Source organism: Mauremys mutica, chromosome 25 (genome assembly GCF_020497125.1).
Source record: "Mauremys mutica isolate MM-2020 ecotype Southern chromosome 25, ASM2049712v1, whole genome shotgun sequence".
Lineage (NCBI taxonomy): Eukaryota > Metazoa > Chordata > Testudines > Geoemydidae > Mauremys > Mauremys mutica.
In genome coordinates this window covers 14,750,458-14,768,925 of record NC_059096.1, presented here as the reverse complement: position 1 = coordinate 14,768,925, position 18,468 = coordinate 14,750,458, and the positions used below count along the sequence as shown (strand labels likewise).

Genomic DNA, 18,468 nt, shown 5'->3' with positions numbered 1-18,468 from the left:
CTCTCACCCAGCCCCTACCCTGTCCCCATACCAGCGCCCCACCGAGCCCCTCGCACCCGGCCCCATACCAGCGCCCCACCGAGCCCCTCTCACCCAGCTCCTCCCCTGGCCCCATACCAGCACCCCACCGAGCCCCTCTCACCCAGCCCCTCCCCTGGCCCCATACCAGCGCCCCACAGAGCCCCTCACACCCAGCCCCATACCAGCGCCCCACAGAGCCCCTCACACCCAGCTCCTCCCCTGGCCCCATACCAGCTCCCCTCAGAGCCCCTCACACCCAGCTCCTCCTCTGGCCCCATACCAGCGCCCCACAGAGCCCCTCTCTCCCAGCTCCTCCCCTGGCCCCATACCAGCGCCCCACAGAGCCCCTCTCACCCGGCCCCATACCACAGCCCCACAGAGCCCCTCACACCCAGCCCCATACCACAGCCCCACAGAGCCCCTCTCACCCGGCCCCATACCAGCGCCCCACAGAGCCCCTCGCACCCGGCCCCATACGACAGTCCCACAGAGCCCCTCGCACCCAGCCCCTCTCTCCCATCTCCCGTTACACCCCCCGGGGCAGCCCGCGCGCAGGGCCTACAGCTCCCGGCAGGCCCCGCGGCGGGAAGGGGCGGCGCTCCCGGCCGGCTCGTTCCGGCCTCGGCGTGAGGAGCGAGCGAGCGAGCGGCTAAGATGGCGGCGGCGGCGGTGTTGGAGTTCCAGCGAGCCCAGTCCCTGCTCTCCACTGACCGCGAGGCCTCCATAGGGATCCTGCACTCCATCGGTGAGCGGCCCGGGGCCGGGGCCGGGCCCGGCCTGCCGCCCGCGCTCCTCGGCCCGGCGGCGGCGCGGGGGAGCCGGCGGGGCCGGGCCGTGCCGGCTGCTGACTCACCGTGGAGCCGGGGGGCGCAAGGCCGCAGCCCGCGGGAGGGGAAGCGGCGGGGCGGGGGGAGCGCGGCCCCGTCAGCCGCGGGCCCCTGCAGCTGCTGAGTCACGCTGGGCCCGGAGGTAGGGGCCGGGCGCCCGGCGCCGGGCCCGCTAGGCCCCACCGGGCAGCGCGTGAGGCTCGGGCCCTGGGGTCCCGGCCCGGCGGGGCTTTGAAGAGGCCCCGATCTCCGCTGCCGGCTGGGGGGCGACCCTCTCCTGCTGCTGTCGCGCTCCCCCTGGCAGGAACGGGCAGCCCCCCCCGGGTCAAGCCAACGAGTCCCTGGGGGGGGGGGTGACCGGCTTTTAGGTGCTGTGCCCCCCCCCCCCCCCCCCAGCTCCCCGTGGTGTAGGGCACTCGCAGGGTTTGTCCTGGTCTGGATGAGACTTGGAGGGTGACCCTGCTGTCAGCTCGCTCTCCCGGGGCACAGCGCCCTCCCTCCCCGGTTCCCTTCAGCTGACGAATGAGGGGACCGAGTCTGAGCTCTGGCTTTGCTGTTATCACTTTTACATAAGAACATTGTCTCCCCACCGTGGGGTCTGGTTTCTCTCAGTTGCGGGATCTGGGGTTGAGACTGACCCGGGGTTTGTTTCTGTGTCACTTCCACCCACTGCTTGCTGGCGTAACGTGCTCCGAAGTGCAACTGGCTTCTGAGGCTACAGTTGATTGTGTGTAGTTATTGTTGTGCTACAGTCCTGTTAGGGACTATATACGGAGGGTGGTATGGCCAGATCTTGGGTTATTGTGCAGGCAGGAGGATGACAACATCAGCTGATGAGTAATCTAAATATAAGAGGTGTGTGGGAATGATTGGAAACAGCGGCACTTGAACCCAGGGTGAGAACTGCCCTTGCCTTTAAGTGCTGGCCAGACTTGCAGTTGGTTCTGTGTAGGGGGCGTGAATACAATTTGTGGATTAAGCACTAATGGTTTAGAGAGCATTTTTTCATAGTGTGCAAATTTAATTTAAGAATTTAGATAGGGAGCAGATGCTGTTTCACTGCATCGCTCCCCTTGAATTGCTATGCAGCTCATGCTATGGTGGCATACCATAAAACAGAAAGCGATACAATTCTCATATTGGAAAAGTCCATGAACACTGCTTCACACTGAGAATCATGAACAGTGCGTCCCAATAGCAACCAGTGAGAATTCACTTATATGGTCTGTTTAAGGGTTTCAGTAGTTTCCATCACTGTAGCATGTAAGTGCTATAGTAAGTTGGGTCAGCAGAGGGAGGTCTGCGCTAGTTGTCTAGTGTTTGCCACCCTTAAGGCCTAAGCAGCTCTACTGGAAGAATGTTTTTCTTGTATAGTATAAAATATAATGCTACTTGAATTGCATTTTAGGGTACATGAATGTTTCCCAGTGTAAAAATAATCTCAGGTGAAAGTGTTGGTAATTGTGAGTGCTAAACAAAACATACATAAAAACAGTTGAACTGGAATCCTAGGTTCTGGCTGAAGAAGTACTACAGAAATCTTCAGTGTAACTTTTTTTGTTTCAGGAATCCACTTTGTTTTTATTTGTGCTACCTTCTTACTTGCAACTACAACTGTTCTGGAGGACTGTCTCAAGGATTTAGCAGTGTAAGGGACATGCCAAAATTGCAAAATGGAGCAGTGGTCTAGTTATGTCAGGGGACGACCATGTTTAATTCAGATCCCCAGAATGTATTTGTAATGTAGATCATGGGATGGAGAGAGAAGAAGCCCTAGAAATGAACAGCCAAACAAATTACCAAGAATCCAGAATTACTAATAGGTGACTTATTTCTGAGGATAGGGCTTTGAACAAATACTGGTGCTATGTGTTTGGCAGTTAAATGTCTCCTTGGCTACTGTATAATATCAAAATAGACCTCTCAGATGGCTATTCTGCGGGTGGTGAACTACATATTTAAAAAGAGACTGTGTAGAAGAAAACACACAATAACAATATATAATATGTCTCGCTATTGCATTGGCGGCCTTGGGCAAACAATGAGGTCCACACTGTAAACTAAGTAATATACACGTTTGTGTGGTCTGATTTTAGGGTTCGAGTTCCTGAGAAGCTTGCTTATCCTGTGACGTTAACTAGAGATGTGACACACTAGTTAATTACTGCTTGGCACCTTCCAGGTCTGTCAGACATACCTGTTACTTCTTGTCAAGTCAGTCCTAGTAAAAATAATAGTTTGTGGTACCATTTCATAGAAGATTAGGGTTGGAAGAGACCTCAGGAGGTCATCTAGTCCAACCCCCTGCTCAAAGCAGGACCAACACCAACTAAATCATCCCAGCTAAGGCTTTGTCAAGCCTGACCTTAAAAACCTCTAAGGAAGGAGATTCCACCACCTCCCTAGGTAACCCATTCCAGTGCTTTGTTATCCCCTGGTGAGGCCTCATCTGGAGTACTGTGTCCAGTTTTGGGCCCCACACTACAAGAAGGATGTGGATAGATTGGAGAGAGTCCAGCGGAGGGCAACAAAAATGATTAGGGGGCTGGAGCACATGACTTATGAGGAGAGGCTGAGGGAACTGAGATTGTTTAGCCTGCGGAAGAGAAGAATGAGGGGGGATTTGATAGCTGCTTTCAACTACCTGAAAGGGGGTTCCAAAGAGGTTGAGAACAGTCTAGATCCAGTGGTAGAAGATGACAGAACAAGGAGTAATGGTCTCAAGTTGCAGAGGGGGAGGTTTAGGTTGGACATTAGGAAAAACTTTTTCACTAGTAGGGTGGTGAAGAACTGGAATGGGTTACCTAGGGAGGTGGTGGAATCTCCTTCCTTAGAGGTTTTTAAGGTCAGGCTTGACAAAGCCCTGGCTGGGATGATTTAGTTGGGTTTGGTCCTGCTTTGAGCAGGGGGTTGGACTAGATGACCTCCTGAGGTCCCTTGCAACCCTGAGATTCTATGATTTGTTATCAGCTGAGAGATGTGACAAGCTATAGTAGACTATTTTTTATTTTTAAGGCAGTGGGTATTTCTTTTACTATAATTAGACCACCTGTGCTGGGGAAAGCAAAATTACTTTGCTTATGATACTGTGCATATTAAGAACAGGAGTACTTGTGGCACCTTGGAGACTAACAAATTTATTTGAGCATAAGCTTTCGTGGGCTACAACCCCACTTCATCGGATGCATGTAGTGGAAATGCATCCGATGAAGTGGGCTGTAGCCCACGAAAACTTATGCTCAAATAAATTTGTTAGTCTCCAAGGTGCCACAAGTACTCCTGTTCTTTTTGCGGATACAGACTAACACGGCTTCTACTCTGAAACCTCAGCATATTAAGTTACTGGGGCATAAATTCTTGTCCCGTAGAGTGAGAACTAAGAACTTCTGAATTCTAATCCCAGCTGTAGTGCTGGACAAGGAACAAGGAATCCCAGCTCTGTAGTCTCAGTCAAGTAAATCTCTTCATATTTCTGTTCTTCTGTTGCCTCATCTGTAAGTTGGGGACACTTGCTTGTCCCACAGTTGTTGGAGATTTAATATTTGTAAAGGAGTAAGTAGTAGCAAAAAGTATGAAACCTTTATGAGGGGAGACAGCTCCAACTTTTGCAACTGAGAGCCTGTAATGCCTCCAGTATTTGACATGCAAGTGCAAACAGATTAATTTCACAGCTTCATACAGCCTTAGCGTTATTTTTGTTGTGGAGCTTTGGCCAAGTGATTGCAACATTACACACAACAGCAGTAAAAACAAGGATCCTAACACCAAGCAATAAGTGAGTATTTTTTTTACCCAGCTTGCAGGTTCTACGCTTGAGATGTCACCATTTAGAAGATGTCATTTATTAGAACACTCCATATGGTGCAACCATAGCTGCTTGTTTTAGAACAATCCTCCTTGAACAGCCAGAAAGGTCTTAGTGATGCTTTATGAATCTGAAATCTGACCTGTTTTCAGGACATGAGAAATTTTGTCAGCTAGATGCAACTATTTGTAAAGTCTAGATCAGGGGTCTCAAACTCAAATGACCATGAGGGACACATGAGGACTAGTGCATTGACCCGAGGGCCGCATCACTGACACCCCCCCCCACTGCCTCTGTCCCTGCCCCCACTCCACCCCTTTCCATTAGGCCCTGCCTTTTCCTACCCTTTTCCTCCCCCCGTTCCACCCCCTTCCCCAAAGTCCCCACCCCAACTCCACCTCAGGGGGTGCAGAAAGGGTGCAGGGTGCGGCAGGGGGCTCCGGGCAGGGAGTTGGTGTGTGGGGTGCAAGAGGGTGAGGGGTGCGGGTCAGGGTGCAGGGTGCAGCAGGTGGCACAGGGCAGGGAGTGCAGGAGGGGTGCGGGATGCGGCAGGGGGCTCAGGGCAGGGAGTTGGGGTGCGGGATGCGGCAGGGGGCTCAGGGCAGGGAGTTGGGGTGCGGGATGTGGCAGGGGGCTCAGAGCAGGGAGTTGGGGTGCAGGAGGGGTTCTAGGCTGCCACCTAGAGCGGCTCCGGGGTGGCAGCGGCGTGCACCGGGGCCAGGGCAGGTTCCCTGCATACCTGCCCTGGCCTCCGGTCCCGCGCTGCTCCGTTCCAGGAAGCGGCTGGAACTGTGTCCCTGCAGCCCGAGGGGGAAGGGCTCAGGGTTCTGTACATCTGTTGCTCTTGCCGCTCCTCCAGGTACCTCCCACGAAGCTCCCATTGGCCACGGTTCCCTGTTTCGGCCAATGGGAGCTGTGGGGGGCGGACCGAAGGGGTGTGCTGCCAGCCGCTTCAGAGAGCGGCGTGGGGCTCGCAGCGCCACAGGGGGCAATCCCGCAGGTAGGCAGAGGGGCGTGGGTGGGTGGGGAGCTTGGCAGGCCAGATGCAAGAGCCCCGCGGGCTGCCCCTGGTCTAGATAAATAACTGTTTTTAAGCTTTCTAAAGCTAAGTACCTAACATTTTGTATGTAATAAATATTCCAGCCAGATTGACTCCACTATTACCTGACACACTAGTTAGTTTCTGGAAAGAAGTGAAAAACTTTATGTAGATTCTGTGTTTTGATTGAAATGGTATTGTTCCACTTTCTTCTAGTGAAGCGCGATGTCCAGGAAAATGATGAGGAGGCAGTGCAAGTTAAAGAGCAGAGCATCCTGGAACTGGGGGCACTTCTCGCTAAGACTGGACAAGCGGAAGGTAAGCCCGGGTTCTGACTAATTGGAATTCTTGTAACATGCATGTACACCCAAGTTGATGGGTCTGTAGGGAGGTGCAAACATAAGAGTAGAGCTGGGGTGGAGGGGGCTACTTTCTCTCCGTGAGTCTTTGAGATTTGGAAACTTTTTGTTTTCCTGTTCTGAAGTTAATCTTAAATTTTTGCAAACTAATTAATCTTTAAAAAAACAAACAAAAACTAGCCCCTTCCTCATCCCCTCCCTCCCGCCCACCCTGTTCCCCCTTTACACTGAAGACTTTTTAAAAATAAACTTACACTTAGCATAAACTAACCAGTTCAACATTAAAAGTTGATTTGAATAAAAAACTAAAACTTTTCCTTGAGGAAAATGTTTAAACAGGACACCTCAAGAATTTAAATTATTTTTCAAAAGCTTTTGACTTGGGTGATTGTTTTGACAAATTAACATTTACTGATGGAAAAATGTGTTGGAAAATTACCAACCAACTCTACACAAGAGAAGTTGTGACAGGCTTTCTTTTGGGGATGTATGAAAGGAGAGGAATGGGTGAAACGTCTCTAATCAGTAATTGTTTGGTTCAGTTATTCCTATCTTTAGTTTCCCTAGAAAGTTCTAAGATAGCATGCTTCTTACAGTGAAAGTTCAGCAGTATTTTGTTGGAGAATAATGATCTTGCATTTATTGAGCACTTTTCATCCAAAAGGACTTCACAAATTGATACACAAACTGCAGACAGAGCTCACTCCATCCACTGCAGATGTGCAGCTGTAGTGTAGCCAGGCAGCAGTTGAGCCGTATACAATTGTAATTCAGGACATATTGTGGAACATGTGCTTTTTTTTTTTAAACACACTGAAGTTGTTTGGAAAGTGTAAGTGAACAGAATGTAATTAACCAAGTTGGAGTTTACCTCTGCTGTCCTGGTCAACACTGCAGTCTCTTAAAAAGTGCTGAGGGGTCTTAAAGAATAATTGATCAGTTTTAGGTCTGTTCTAAAAGTCAGATGTTCTGTTCCCCACTTACATAAATAAGTACATATTTTGGCTTTTTCGTTTATATGTTGGTACTAAATGAGTTATGTCTGGGTATTCTAGACATTTGCCACATCCTGATTTGCAATTGAACATAGCTTGTGGCAGAGTGGATTGTTCCCAGTGTTGCCCTAAATGCAGAGAAACTGTTCCTTTCTGAACTGGTAATCACGCCAATACAAAATTAGTTCCCTCTTTTAAAAATAAAGCAGAGTTAGTTGTAGAGAGAATTGAATAAACTGTTCTAGGATTCATAAAAGTTGGAGACAGGAGACTTTACAAACAACGTAATGCACTTTGGGTGACTCCCTAGGATGGCTCGTTAACGGGATTACCACCAAACCAAAACACTTCTCAGTTGAGACTAGTACTAATTTTATAAATTGGTGCTTGATTGAAAGTTGGGATTTTATGTATCAGCTGTCCGCTAGTGAGGACAGTAAACCTGCTACAGCAGTGGTCTCAAACTTTTGTACTGGTGACCCCTTTCACAGAGTGAGCCTCAGAGTGCGGACCCCCCCCTTATAAATTATATATTTAACATCATTATAAATGCTGGATGTAAAGCGGGGTTTTGGGGGGATGCTGACAGCTCGTGACCTCCCCCACATAACCTCGTGACCCCCTGAGGGGTCCTGACCCCCAGTTTGAGAACCCCTGTACTACAGCAAGGATGCTCTGAAAGATTGGGAAGGAAGAGAGGATTTACTAGCACTCGGAGAAGCTCATTTAGTGCACGCACCTGGATCAGGACAGGCTGAAGGTTTTGGGCTTCCCAGGGCTCTGCTGGGAGGTGGAGGTAGGAAAAAAGAGATGATGCCTCTTTCTACTCCCCAGCCTGGTGGAAGTGACGCTGCCACTTTTTCTGTCATCCGCTGTGTGAAGATAGCAAAATTGAAAGGGGGTGTGTAAATTGTCGTATCTTGTGCCTTCTTCCAGGTCCTTTGTACATAAGTTACACTAACTTTTACATCAGGCTGGGGTAAAACACTCCCTGCAGTCTAAGGGTCTACGCTTAGACCTCTGAATTTGACCCTCACATTTCTGTTTTGCTGCCTAAAAACAGTGACATTTTCAAAAATCTCATCAGTTTCATTGTGTTATAAACAGCAGGAATAAAACTGATTAGATTTATAAATTTTGCTCTGCTACTGGTATTTTCCAGAGGAAATTTTCCTCTTGTCACTGGTATTGCTCTTCAGTCCTCCCAAAAGCCTTGGTGAAAAGAGGATTTTAAAAGCAGACAGGGAATTAGTTATAACTACTGCAAAACCGATTGCAGTCAAAGATTTATAGCATTTCAGCCACACTGATTGACTCCCCCAAATCCCCTAAGGATCAAAGCTTCCCAGTTTCTTGACTGAGAACTCAACACTGTGCTATAATGTTTGTGTAGAGTCACACCCAAAATGTCTCCAGTACTACAGTCGGGAATGCTATGCAAAGTTCGCAGCATAGGTTCTAGCGAGTGGGATGTCTCCTGCAAATTTTGGACAATAATTAAAAATCCTAGGGGTGGAGTGAGGTGATCTACAGAACCTTTCTTCTCTAGGAAATTAAGTTCACAGACACAACAAAGGAAGGTAAAGCCTGATTTGGTAGGGTTTGAAAGTTAGAACTGTCTCTCATGCCACTAAACTGCTGTTAACATGAAATAAATTGGTAATCTCTTCCGAATGAAGAAAGGTTCTTGTTACAAAAAGCACTGCTGCAATTGACCCATTGTCATCTGTCCTGGCAGAGGCTAAGAAATAAACTGGCATAGGGACTAACTTACCCCTTCGTCAATCCAATCTTATACTGTTGCTCATCGCCATAGGATTGTCATTGTTCCCTCAGGTCAGGGATTTGGTGAATGGCTCTGTAATGTGTGTTTGCCTTTTTCCCATCACGGAGCAGCAGACTTAATACTTCATGGCTGCTGTTCAGTTGTCTAGGGCTGTCAGTCACTCCCTCCTTACCAACACTGCACTTACTTAACAAGTACTACAAATAGTTAGCAGTAATTCCAAGGGGAAAGACATTTCTGTTGAATTCGCAGCTTCTTGGTATGAATTTATAATCCCTCAGCCACAAGTTAGTAACACGTCTGGATTTACTGTCATGCTCCCAGTGACTCAACATTTTAGGCCTCCATTTGCATCAGATCTCTAGTGAAATAAAACTTGGTGAATTACCAGGTGGGGTTGGGCAAGGCTGTTTAAATCAGGTGCAATATTTATGTTTAACCTGAAAATCCTGGTTTTTTAGGAATTTTGGCCTATTAGCATTCTGCATCTTTATGCAGAAGACCTAGGTTTGAGTTGGTCCTGGCCAGCAGGGGATGCTGCAGAGGCATTGTGCCCAGGAGATGAGATAGTGCCTTGTGTTACTTGAGAAACTGATGGATTTTGAAGGGAGGGGAGGGGGTTTAAGAAGACAAGAAATTATTAGCTAACTTAGTCATATGACCCAAAGCTAAGCAGGCAGGATCATGTCTGGAGGGAAATGAGCCTTGCCCGATATGTTCAGTGGGAAAACACTAGTGTCTTCATGCCATCATTGCATCTGAGGTGTCACTTCAGCCTATGTGCTCCCTCCTCCTAAATCCAACGGGCAGATCCAGAGGCAGCCCTTTGAACTGCAAGAGGGAAGATTATGTTAGAGGTTTTATTCTATATCTGGCAAACTTCTTATTTGTTGTGGCACTGGGAGAAAAGGCCATTGTCAGCTTGTTGCTGTCGTGATGGGTTGCATTCGTTATGAGACAAGCCATTGAAGAGATGTCTTTGCCTTCTCCCTATAATGACAAGTACTTTTACCTCTCTTAGGGGGCGTATAAAGTTTAGGAGCTTTCAGTGGAATCATAGATTATTAGGGTTGGAAGGGACCTCAGGAGATCATCTAGTCCAACCCCCTGCTTAAAGCAGGACCAATCCCCAAATGGCCCCCCTCAAGGATTGAACTCACAACCCTGGGTTTAGCAGGCCAATGCTCAAACCATTGAGCTATCCCAGTGTTTTAAGAATGAATGCCACCAAAATCATGGTCTGTTAAAGCTGTAATCTCTTGTCACTTCCACTGCTGGCCTGTGAAGTAGCAATAACATTATTTGTTTTATGAAAAGGCCACGACACTAATGAAAATTCCTGGTCACTGTAGATTCAAACATAGGAGAAATTCAGTCAGTAATAATTCCTAAATTGGAAGGATCTTGAACAAAGTGATCTCAGGCAGGCTGGGATTATGAGATTAACTGCTGCTTTGTCATGCTCCCCATGTCAGTCCTAGCAGTGCGTTGTGAACATACTCATGACTTGTTGTGTCCAAGTATTATTACAAGATACAAAAGAGCCTGCATTGAACTTGAAGGGACACTTAAGATTAATAGGTTTCATTTGTGAGAAAATGATCTGCTTCCCATGCATGGAAATGGTAACACACCACCTTTACCAAGTGGGATAGAATTCAATATGGTAATCTCATTTGTGATGTAATTATTGATTAAGGGTTTAAAAATAAACAAATGTGAACTCCTCCAAAAGTATGAGGAAACAATCTACACGTTCTTATAGAGCTGGGAGAATTTTTATGCAATAACACAATATAGTAATACATACAGTATTAAACTAGCTGACCTCCTGAGGTCCCTTCCAACCCTCACATTCTATGATTCTATGAAAGAATATTTTCTCTTGACTATCTTTATTGGACTCCCAAAAAAACTGAAATGTATGGGAAGCAACAAGAACTTAATGCACTTTGTATAGTAATTTCAATAAAGAGATTGAAAAAAAGAACCTTTATCCAATTCTTGGATTTCAGTTTTCTCCTTTTTGGTTTAAAGTAAGAATTGTAAAGTGATTATCTGGTATCTTAAACAAATTGTGCAATCGTAGTGTACTATTGATAGTCTATAGCTGTGCCATTTTGTACTGTCGTCCTGTCAGATTGGGTGTGGTCAGTACCTGATGGGGGAGTTAAAATTGTGCAGGAAATAAGGACACACTTCCTTGAGTGTTGAGCCAATGCCTTAGCATTCTGCTAGGGGGTGCTGTGCTGCTGGAACGTAATCAGACACCAGGACAACTGGTCACTCTAGATCCCATTGTGATTATTACAAGAGCAGAGCTGTTAACTCTGAGTCCTGGCAAAATTCTAATGGCTCTGCCTTCCTAAATCCTCCTCCTCTTCCTTTCCTAAACTGATGTGGTGTGTGCAACATTGAATGCTCTTGTTGCCACATTCCATCATAGTGTAGGATTAAGTGATCTGTATTTATAGCCCATATCTGTTGGGGCTTCACTACACTAAGTTGAGATGCACTACATAAGTGTAAATTAAGATAAACTAATAAGCAGAGCAGAAAATGAGTTTACTGGCAAATAAGTTAAGATCTAAAACAATGCACATGATAGAAAGAAAATGTATGCAGAATTTCATGTTCATAACTATTCTTCCTGCTGAATGTATATTATGTTGTGAATCTGACCGGTCTTTTGTGAAGGTGGGTGAGGGAGGGTACATTAAAATATTAAACAAGAGCAGACAAAGAAAACACTTGCATTACAAACTCCATTGCCCCTCTTTTCCAAAAATCTCAAAGCACTTTTCAAATATTAAGAGCCTTAAAACACACTTGAGGTAAGTATTGTTATATGCTTTTATAAATAGGCAAATTGAGAGGTTTGCCAGAGGTCCCATAATCAGTCTGCGTCAGAGCCAGTAATAGAACCCATAAGTCTTGGCTTCCAGTCTCTAGTTAACTACTATACACTCCTCCTTGGGAATCATTTACCACTGACTTACAGGAAGGCTATACTGTTTTTCAAGCATTGGTATAATAAATATTGCTGTGTGTAGACCTAGCGAGTACCCAGATTGCAATATAACGTTAGACTGTTGTGTGTCATCTTGTTTGAATACCCAAATGTTGTTCTTTCATGGCTCATTTGTCCTGAATACAGAACTTGGAGGACTTCTGAAGTATGTTCGACCGTTCCTGAATTCCATCAGTAAAGCAAAGGCAGCCCGTTTAGTCCGATCTCTCCTTGATCTGTTCCTTGATATGGAGGCAGCTACAGGACAGGAGGTGAGACCCCTTGAATTTAGACAGGAGCTCATTCCTCAAAGGCTGACAGCACTACTATCTGATTTGTTCTGCTGTACAGTGAAGAATCATTTGTATTGTCACAAGACGTGCTCACTATGTAATGCATCTGCTTATATTCCAGTAATAAAATATTGGCTACTCTAAATCTAATTCATGCATCATTATGTAAACTGAAAGAAATTACTGGATTTTCTAGAAGCTTCAATATGCTAGGAATGAAGTAATTCTTAGCTTGGACTATCTAAACTTCTGAGAATCATGTTGCTTGCTACTAAAATTACTAAAACTGTACATTTATATAGTGTGATCAGGGTGCAGAATGCTTCATGAGATGCAACATACCTGCTCCAAAGAGCTCAGTCTGTAGGCGCAATATGTCACAACACATGACCAGAGTGGTGAGTGCCTTAAGGCTGGAATGGCTCATAGAACAATTGGGTTTTATAAAAGTTTTAAGAAGGTGGATGGAGCTTGGTGTATATTACTTACATCTTTCAGCATATGATCTCGAACCCCATAGTGCAACACCTCTTTCAGGCAAGTATTTCTCCATACTTCAGATTGCTCAATTGAGGCACAGTGATTTTGCCCACAGTGGCAGAGCAAGGAATGGAGCCCAGGAGTCCTGCCTTTGTTTCCATGGATGACTCCATCAAGCATAGTCAGTCTCTATTTAATGTAGCTTTCATCTTTTGCCTGAGGAGACTACCTCAGCCAAATAGATCTCACCAGTAGGAAAGGTTTCACAACATTCAGTCTAAATTAAGCCTTTGGTTAAGTTTCATCCCATTTGTTTTAGCTCCCCAGGCTGGGTTTCTTGGGCAGAGTGGCTAATTCAGGCTGTTTTAGGATGTGTGTGCAACCAGCTTATGAGTATCCTCAAACTGGGTGACTGTAGATTTTGGTATAGCTGACGCTTTCTCTAGTGTGGGGTAGGAAGTGAGGATGCGGGGGACTGGGAAAAATCTGAGCAGCTTTTATGGAAAGCCTAGTACACATGTTCAAATAGATGGAGAAATAAGTCCAGAAAGGAGGACACAGTGAGAGGCAGACATCGCCCTGCTGATTAAGCTAGCACAGTACCGTAGCAGCATCTCCGAGTAATGCCTGGGAGACATCACCCAGTTCAGTCAAAATATTCAGCTCCAGACATACTCGGGAGCCAGTGCTTAATTTGTAATGAAAGAGGTGCCAGGGCATCGGCAATTGCTCAAGCAAATTTTTTTTTTTTTACTTTCATAATTGATGCAGCAAGCCCAGAGGTGCCGGGGCTATGAACTGCCAAGCCTGGAGGTTAAGCACTGTCGGGAGGCAAGCCACAAAATAGCTTTGTACAGGGACGAATACCACTGGGACTCCAACAGTAAAAGTATTTTATTGGTGATTCTTTGCAAGCCAGAAGACCCACACTGTTTGACCCCAGGATGGTAGAGTTTGTATGATTAGCCGTTAGAAAAGTATTTATAAGCAAAATATGCTTGATAGGGAAGAAGAGAGAAATGAAACCCTATGATGCCAGTTGCATAGTCATCTTAGAGATCAGGACAGGGAGTCAAGAAATCTAGATTCTATTCCCAGCCCCTCTACATATTTGTGTGACTGACAAAATGTCATTTCTCTGCCTCCTTTATCTCTGAAATAGAGATGTTGAAAGGTTTAATGTTTATGAAGTACTCTTGGATGGAAGGAGCTGTAGAAGTGCAGAGAATTTTGAAGTGTTTTATTAGTGTACTGTAGAGATCATTTCAGAACTACAGAAACACTACCACCTCTCTGATGGAATATGGTAGCTGCGTTGCTGCTCCAGAGCTATTTGGCAGGGATTCTTGGGGGGGGGGGAGTGATTCTGGAGTTGAAGTTCTGGTTCTGATACTTTATCCTCCTCTGGGATTGGGTAACTCATAACTAAGGGATTGAAAACCTTCAGACTTCTACAAGCCAGAGGCCCATATAATTTGGGGTACTACTAGCAATGGCCTGTGGCAACGCCTCAGTGAGAAACCCAGTGACCCAGATTCCAATTGCTACGAAAGGCAGGGATTGCTAATCTTGGATACTGCTCAGGGGCACCATCCTTTGTCTCAGCCGCTGGCTCTCGCTGTGTATGATTAAACTGGGCTGTTGGAAGAGAGAGCTTGCTTTCTCATGTGCCAGAGCCTCTTGCCTGCTGAGGTGGCTTCTGCCCTCCTTTAGTCTCCATTTTGAGAGAACTAGGAGCAACAGTAATAGCATTGGAGCCAGGAAGATATGTTAACACTTGGGATTTTCTTCATAACCATAAGCTCTAGATGCTTAATTTTCTGCTCCGTCTGTGGCAACACAGACCATGGGGAGTTCCTCTTCATTTGTCTTACAGACAGGATGACACCTCCGCAGTTGCAGCAGCAAAGAATCCTGTGGCACCTTATAGACTAACAGACGTTTTGCAGCATGAGCTTTCGTGGGTGAATACCCACTTCTTCGGATGCCTCGGCAGTTGTCTGGCTGTTATTTTGTGTCCTCAAATTTTGTTTGAATCAATATAGTTAGTCTAAAATAATGATTTTAAAGGAAAAACACCTCAACTTTGCCTTTTGCAGCAGTGGGCTTACCTGTGGGAACAGGTGCATTTTGCTCTCACTAGGAGAAACCTCCACTATTGCAGTAGAGTGAAAATGTCACATTTCACTTGTGGTGTAGTTAAGGTGACCAGACAGCAAATGTGAAAAATCGGGCAGGGGGTGGGGGGTAATAGGAGCCTATATCAGAAAGACTCCAAAATCGGGACTGTCCCTATAAAATCAGGACATCTGGTCACCCTAGGTGTAGTTCTGTTGCGGCTACAACAGGCTTATGCTAGAGAGAAACTCTTGCTTATCCTCTGGGTTTTTTAAATACATGTAATATACAGTAGCAGACAGTGATTAGCAGTCATGACACGAGGTAAATTAGTGATAATAAGTAGTTTATATTCTAAACGTAGCCCTTTTATCTCAACATTCCCATGAGGTTATAACATCTAGACAAATTAGAGGATTGGGCCAAAATAAATCTGATGAGGTTCAACAAGGACAAGTGCAGAGTCCTGCACTTAGGACGGAAGAATCCCATGCACTGCTACAGACTAGGGACCGAATGGCTTGGCAGCAGTTCTGCAGAAAAAGACCTACGGCTTACAGTGGACGAGAAGCTGAATATGAGTCAACAGTGTGCCCTTGTTGCCAAGAAGGCTAATGGCATTTTGGGGTATATAAGTAGGAGCATTACTAGCAGATCAAGGGACGTGATCATTCCCCTCCATTTGGCATTGGTGAGGCCTCATCTGGAGTACTGTGTCCAGTTTTGGGCCCCACACTACAAGAAGGATGTGGAAAAATTGGAGAGTTCAGTGGAGGGCAACAAAAATTATTAGGGGGCTGGAGCACATGATTTATGAGGAGAGGCTGAGGGAACTGGGATTATTTAGTCTGCAGAGGAGAAGAATGAGGGGGGATTTAATAGCTGCTTTCAACTACCTGAAAGGGGGTTCCAAAGAGGATGGATCTATTCTAGACTGTTCTCCGTGGTAGCAGATGACAACAAGGAGTAATGGTCTCAAGTTGCATTGGGGAGGTTTAGGTTGGATATTAGGAAAAACTTTTTCACAAGGAGAGTGGTGAAGCAGTGGAATGAATTACCTAGGGAGGTGGTGGAATCTCCTTCCTTAGAGGTTTTTAAGATCAAGCTTGACACCCTGGTTGGGATGATTTAGTTGGGAATTGGTCCCACTTTGAGCAGGGGGTTGGACTAGATGACCTCCTGAGGTCCCTTCCAACCTTGATATTCTATGATAAATTCATGCCTTCTGCTTGGTTCCTGCTACAGTCCTCATTTTACAGAAGTCACACAAGGTTGACACACTTGAGGTGGGATGTGCATTAAGTTGTACCTAATGTGAGGCTATGTTTTGGCTATATATGATCCCAAGGTCAAGGCTGATTGAAACATACAGGATATGTATGTCATAATTGACTGTGTTGTGAAATCTCTGCCTCTGAGGTAATTGACTTACACCCGCGCCTCATTTCAGTAAGGTTAGTATTAGTCTATAGCAGATAACTTGGTATTTAGCACAGGCCTTTGGACCTATATGGTAAGAATCAGCACCAGCTTTTTTTCATTTTATTTTGCTTGTCACTGCAGTGTATAGAACAGTGATTGAGTTGTTGAGGTTGGGTGATCTTCCTGTAATAAAGAGAATGGAATAAGAGGGTTTAAAAATTTCTTTTTGTTCCCCCTAAGGTTGACCTGTGCTTAGAGTGTATTGAATGGGCCAAATCAGAAAAGAGGACTTTCCTACGCCAGGCTCTAGAGGTATGATGTGTGTGTGTGGATGCAAAGTATGCGGTTGTATTTTCCACTTGACTGTATTCAGTGTTTGTAAATGCCGAGAGCTTTTTTTTATGTTCCCCAGATCTGCGCACATGACAGGGCAACATGATTATTCTAAGATTTGTTGCCCTTTCTGGGGCAACTTGGACAGATTATTCTTGGTGGGAGAGTATTTCCCCAGTTGTGTTTAGATCCAGCAGAGCTTCCAGACAGCATTTGGAATTAGACAGTCCAAAGCAGAACACTAACATAGCCAATAAGTGCAAATTAATGAGAATACCAAGTTTCATTTTGCAAAATCTGTTGCCTTTCTCTGACTTTCCTCACAGCAATTCTTTTTCTCTTCTCCAGGCAAGGCTGGTGTCTTTGTACTTCGATACAAAGAGATACCAAGAGGCATTACAGCTAGGTAAGTTGCCACCAGGTGGCAATAGTTCACTGCTTCCAAATTAAAAATGATGAGTTGTATTATGTACGAGGACACTTTGACCAGTCTAGTAGGGACCCAAAGACGTTACATTCTCAGTGCTGTATCAAATCTTCCATCTTAATAACTGGTCTCCTGTCCCTAGTTCTTTCATATCCCACTTTGATCCAAGACTACTGTACTCTGGATCCAGACTGAACTGTTATACTTCCCGTCCTTCAGTTTTTTTCTTAGAATCACACAACGTGGGCATGAGCACCGTAGGCTCTTCCAGGCACTGAATGCATGTCTGAAAAGCAGCATTACTTTGGGGAAGGAGCTGTTGTCCACAGTGATCTTGATTTGCTCCCACTGACCAAAGAACTGTTTGGAGCAAGTTACAAATGCTGCTGTTCATGTCTCTTGCCAGGATCTCAGCTCCTGCGGGAGTTGAAAAAGATGGATGACAAGGCTCTCTTGGTTGAAGTGCAGCTATTAGAAAGCAAGACATACCATGCCCTGAGCAATCTGCCAAAAGCAAGAGCAGCTTTAACCTCTGCACGAACTACAGCCAATGCAATCTACTGCCCACCCAAACTGCAGGCAGCACTGGACATGCAGTCAGGTAAAGCCCTTCAAGAGAAGGGGAGGTCCAGCATCAGTGGACTGTAATATGGCTTCTCTGTCCGAAGTGACCGATGTGGTACTTCATGTTACCACTACCTGAAAGGGGGTTCCAAAGAGGATGGATCTAGACTGTTCTCTGTGGTAGCAGATGACAGAACAAGGAATAACGGTCTCAAGTTGCAGTGGGGGAGGTTTAGGATGGATATTTGGAAAAACTTTTTCACTAGGAGGGTGGTGAAGCACTGGAATGGGTTCCCTAGGGAGGTGGTGGAACCTCTTTCCTTAGAGGTTTTTAAGGTCAGGCTTGACAAAGCCCTGGCTGGGATGATTTAGTTGGGAATTGGTCCTGCTTTGAGCAGGGGATGAGACTAGATGACCTCCCGAGGTCCCTTCCAACCCTGATATTCTATGATTCTAAGAATTGAAATGCTGTCAATGTGATCCAGTTTGCAAACATTTGAGGTGCTCACAACTGATCTAGATAACTATTCCTCAACCCTCTGATCGCCTCAGTTTGTACGTGGAGACTCATGCTTTCTTAAACCACTTTCATTGCTGTGATGTTTCTGCATACACATCAAACCCCAAAATGAGTGGTTTAAAAATCATTAGATTTTAAAAATAAATTTTAGGGTTTTTCTTTGCCTTCTGGCACTTAAGCCTCCTGGGTGCACTTGGGTCATATTTTCAAGCTTTCCTCTGCAGCCGTAAGGCCTAGAAAGTCTTTAAATGAAAGGTTAGAATGTCATGTACTCACTTGATGTCAGGAGCTGGAACTTTAAGTAAAACACAGAATACCATGAGACTCAGACTAAAATCTCACAGGTTGGCAACAGTGTAAGCACTAGCTCTGCTGCTATTTGTTGCAGCTGCAGATTTCCCTAGTTCAATCTGGTGGTAAATTCATGCAGCAGTTCAGTTGCTTGGAACCTCTGTCTGACCAGGCAAAA

General features: G+C 45.7%; 1 protein-coding gene across 1 annotated transcript in view; it reads left to right on the top strand.

Annotated features, from left to right (window-relative positions):
- The first annotated feature begins 617 nt into the window (after positions 1 to 617).
- The window catches only part of PSMD11 (proteasome 26S subunit, non-ATPase 11), a 30,251-nt gene continuing 12,400 nt past the window's right edge, over positions 618 to 18,468 (top strand). The window contains exons 1-6 of the mRNA XM_044999655.1: positions 618 to 766; positions 5,909 to 6,010; positions 11,990 to 12,114; positions 16,396 to 16,467; positions 16,837 to 16,894; positions 17,322 to 17,516. Coding sequence (XP_044855590.1) covers positions 676 to 766; positions 5,909 to 6,010; positions 11,990 to 12,114; positions 16,396 to 16,467; positions 16,837 to 16,894; positions 17,322 to 17,516 — 643 coding nt within the window. The 5' untranslated portion in view covers positions 618 to 675. The remainder of the gene's footprint in view (positions 767 to 5,908; positions 6,011 to 11,989; positions 12,115 to 16,395; positions 16,468 to 16,836; positions 16,895 to 17,321; positions 17,517 to 18,468) is intronic.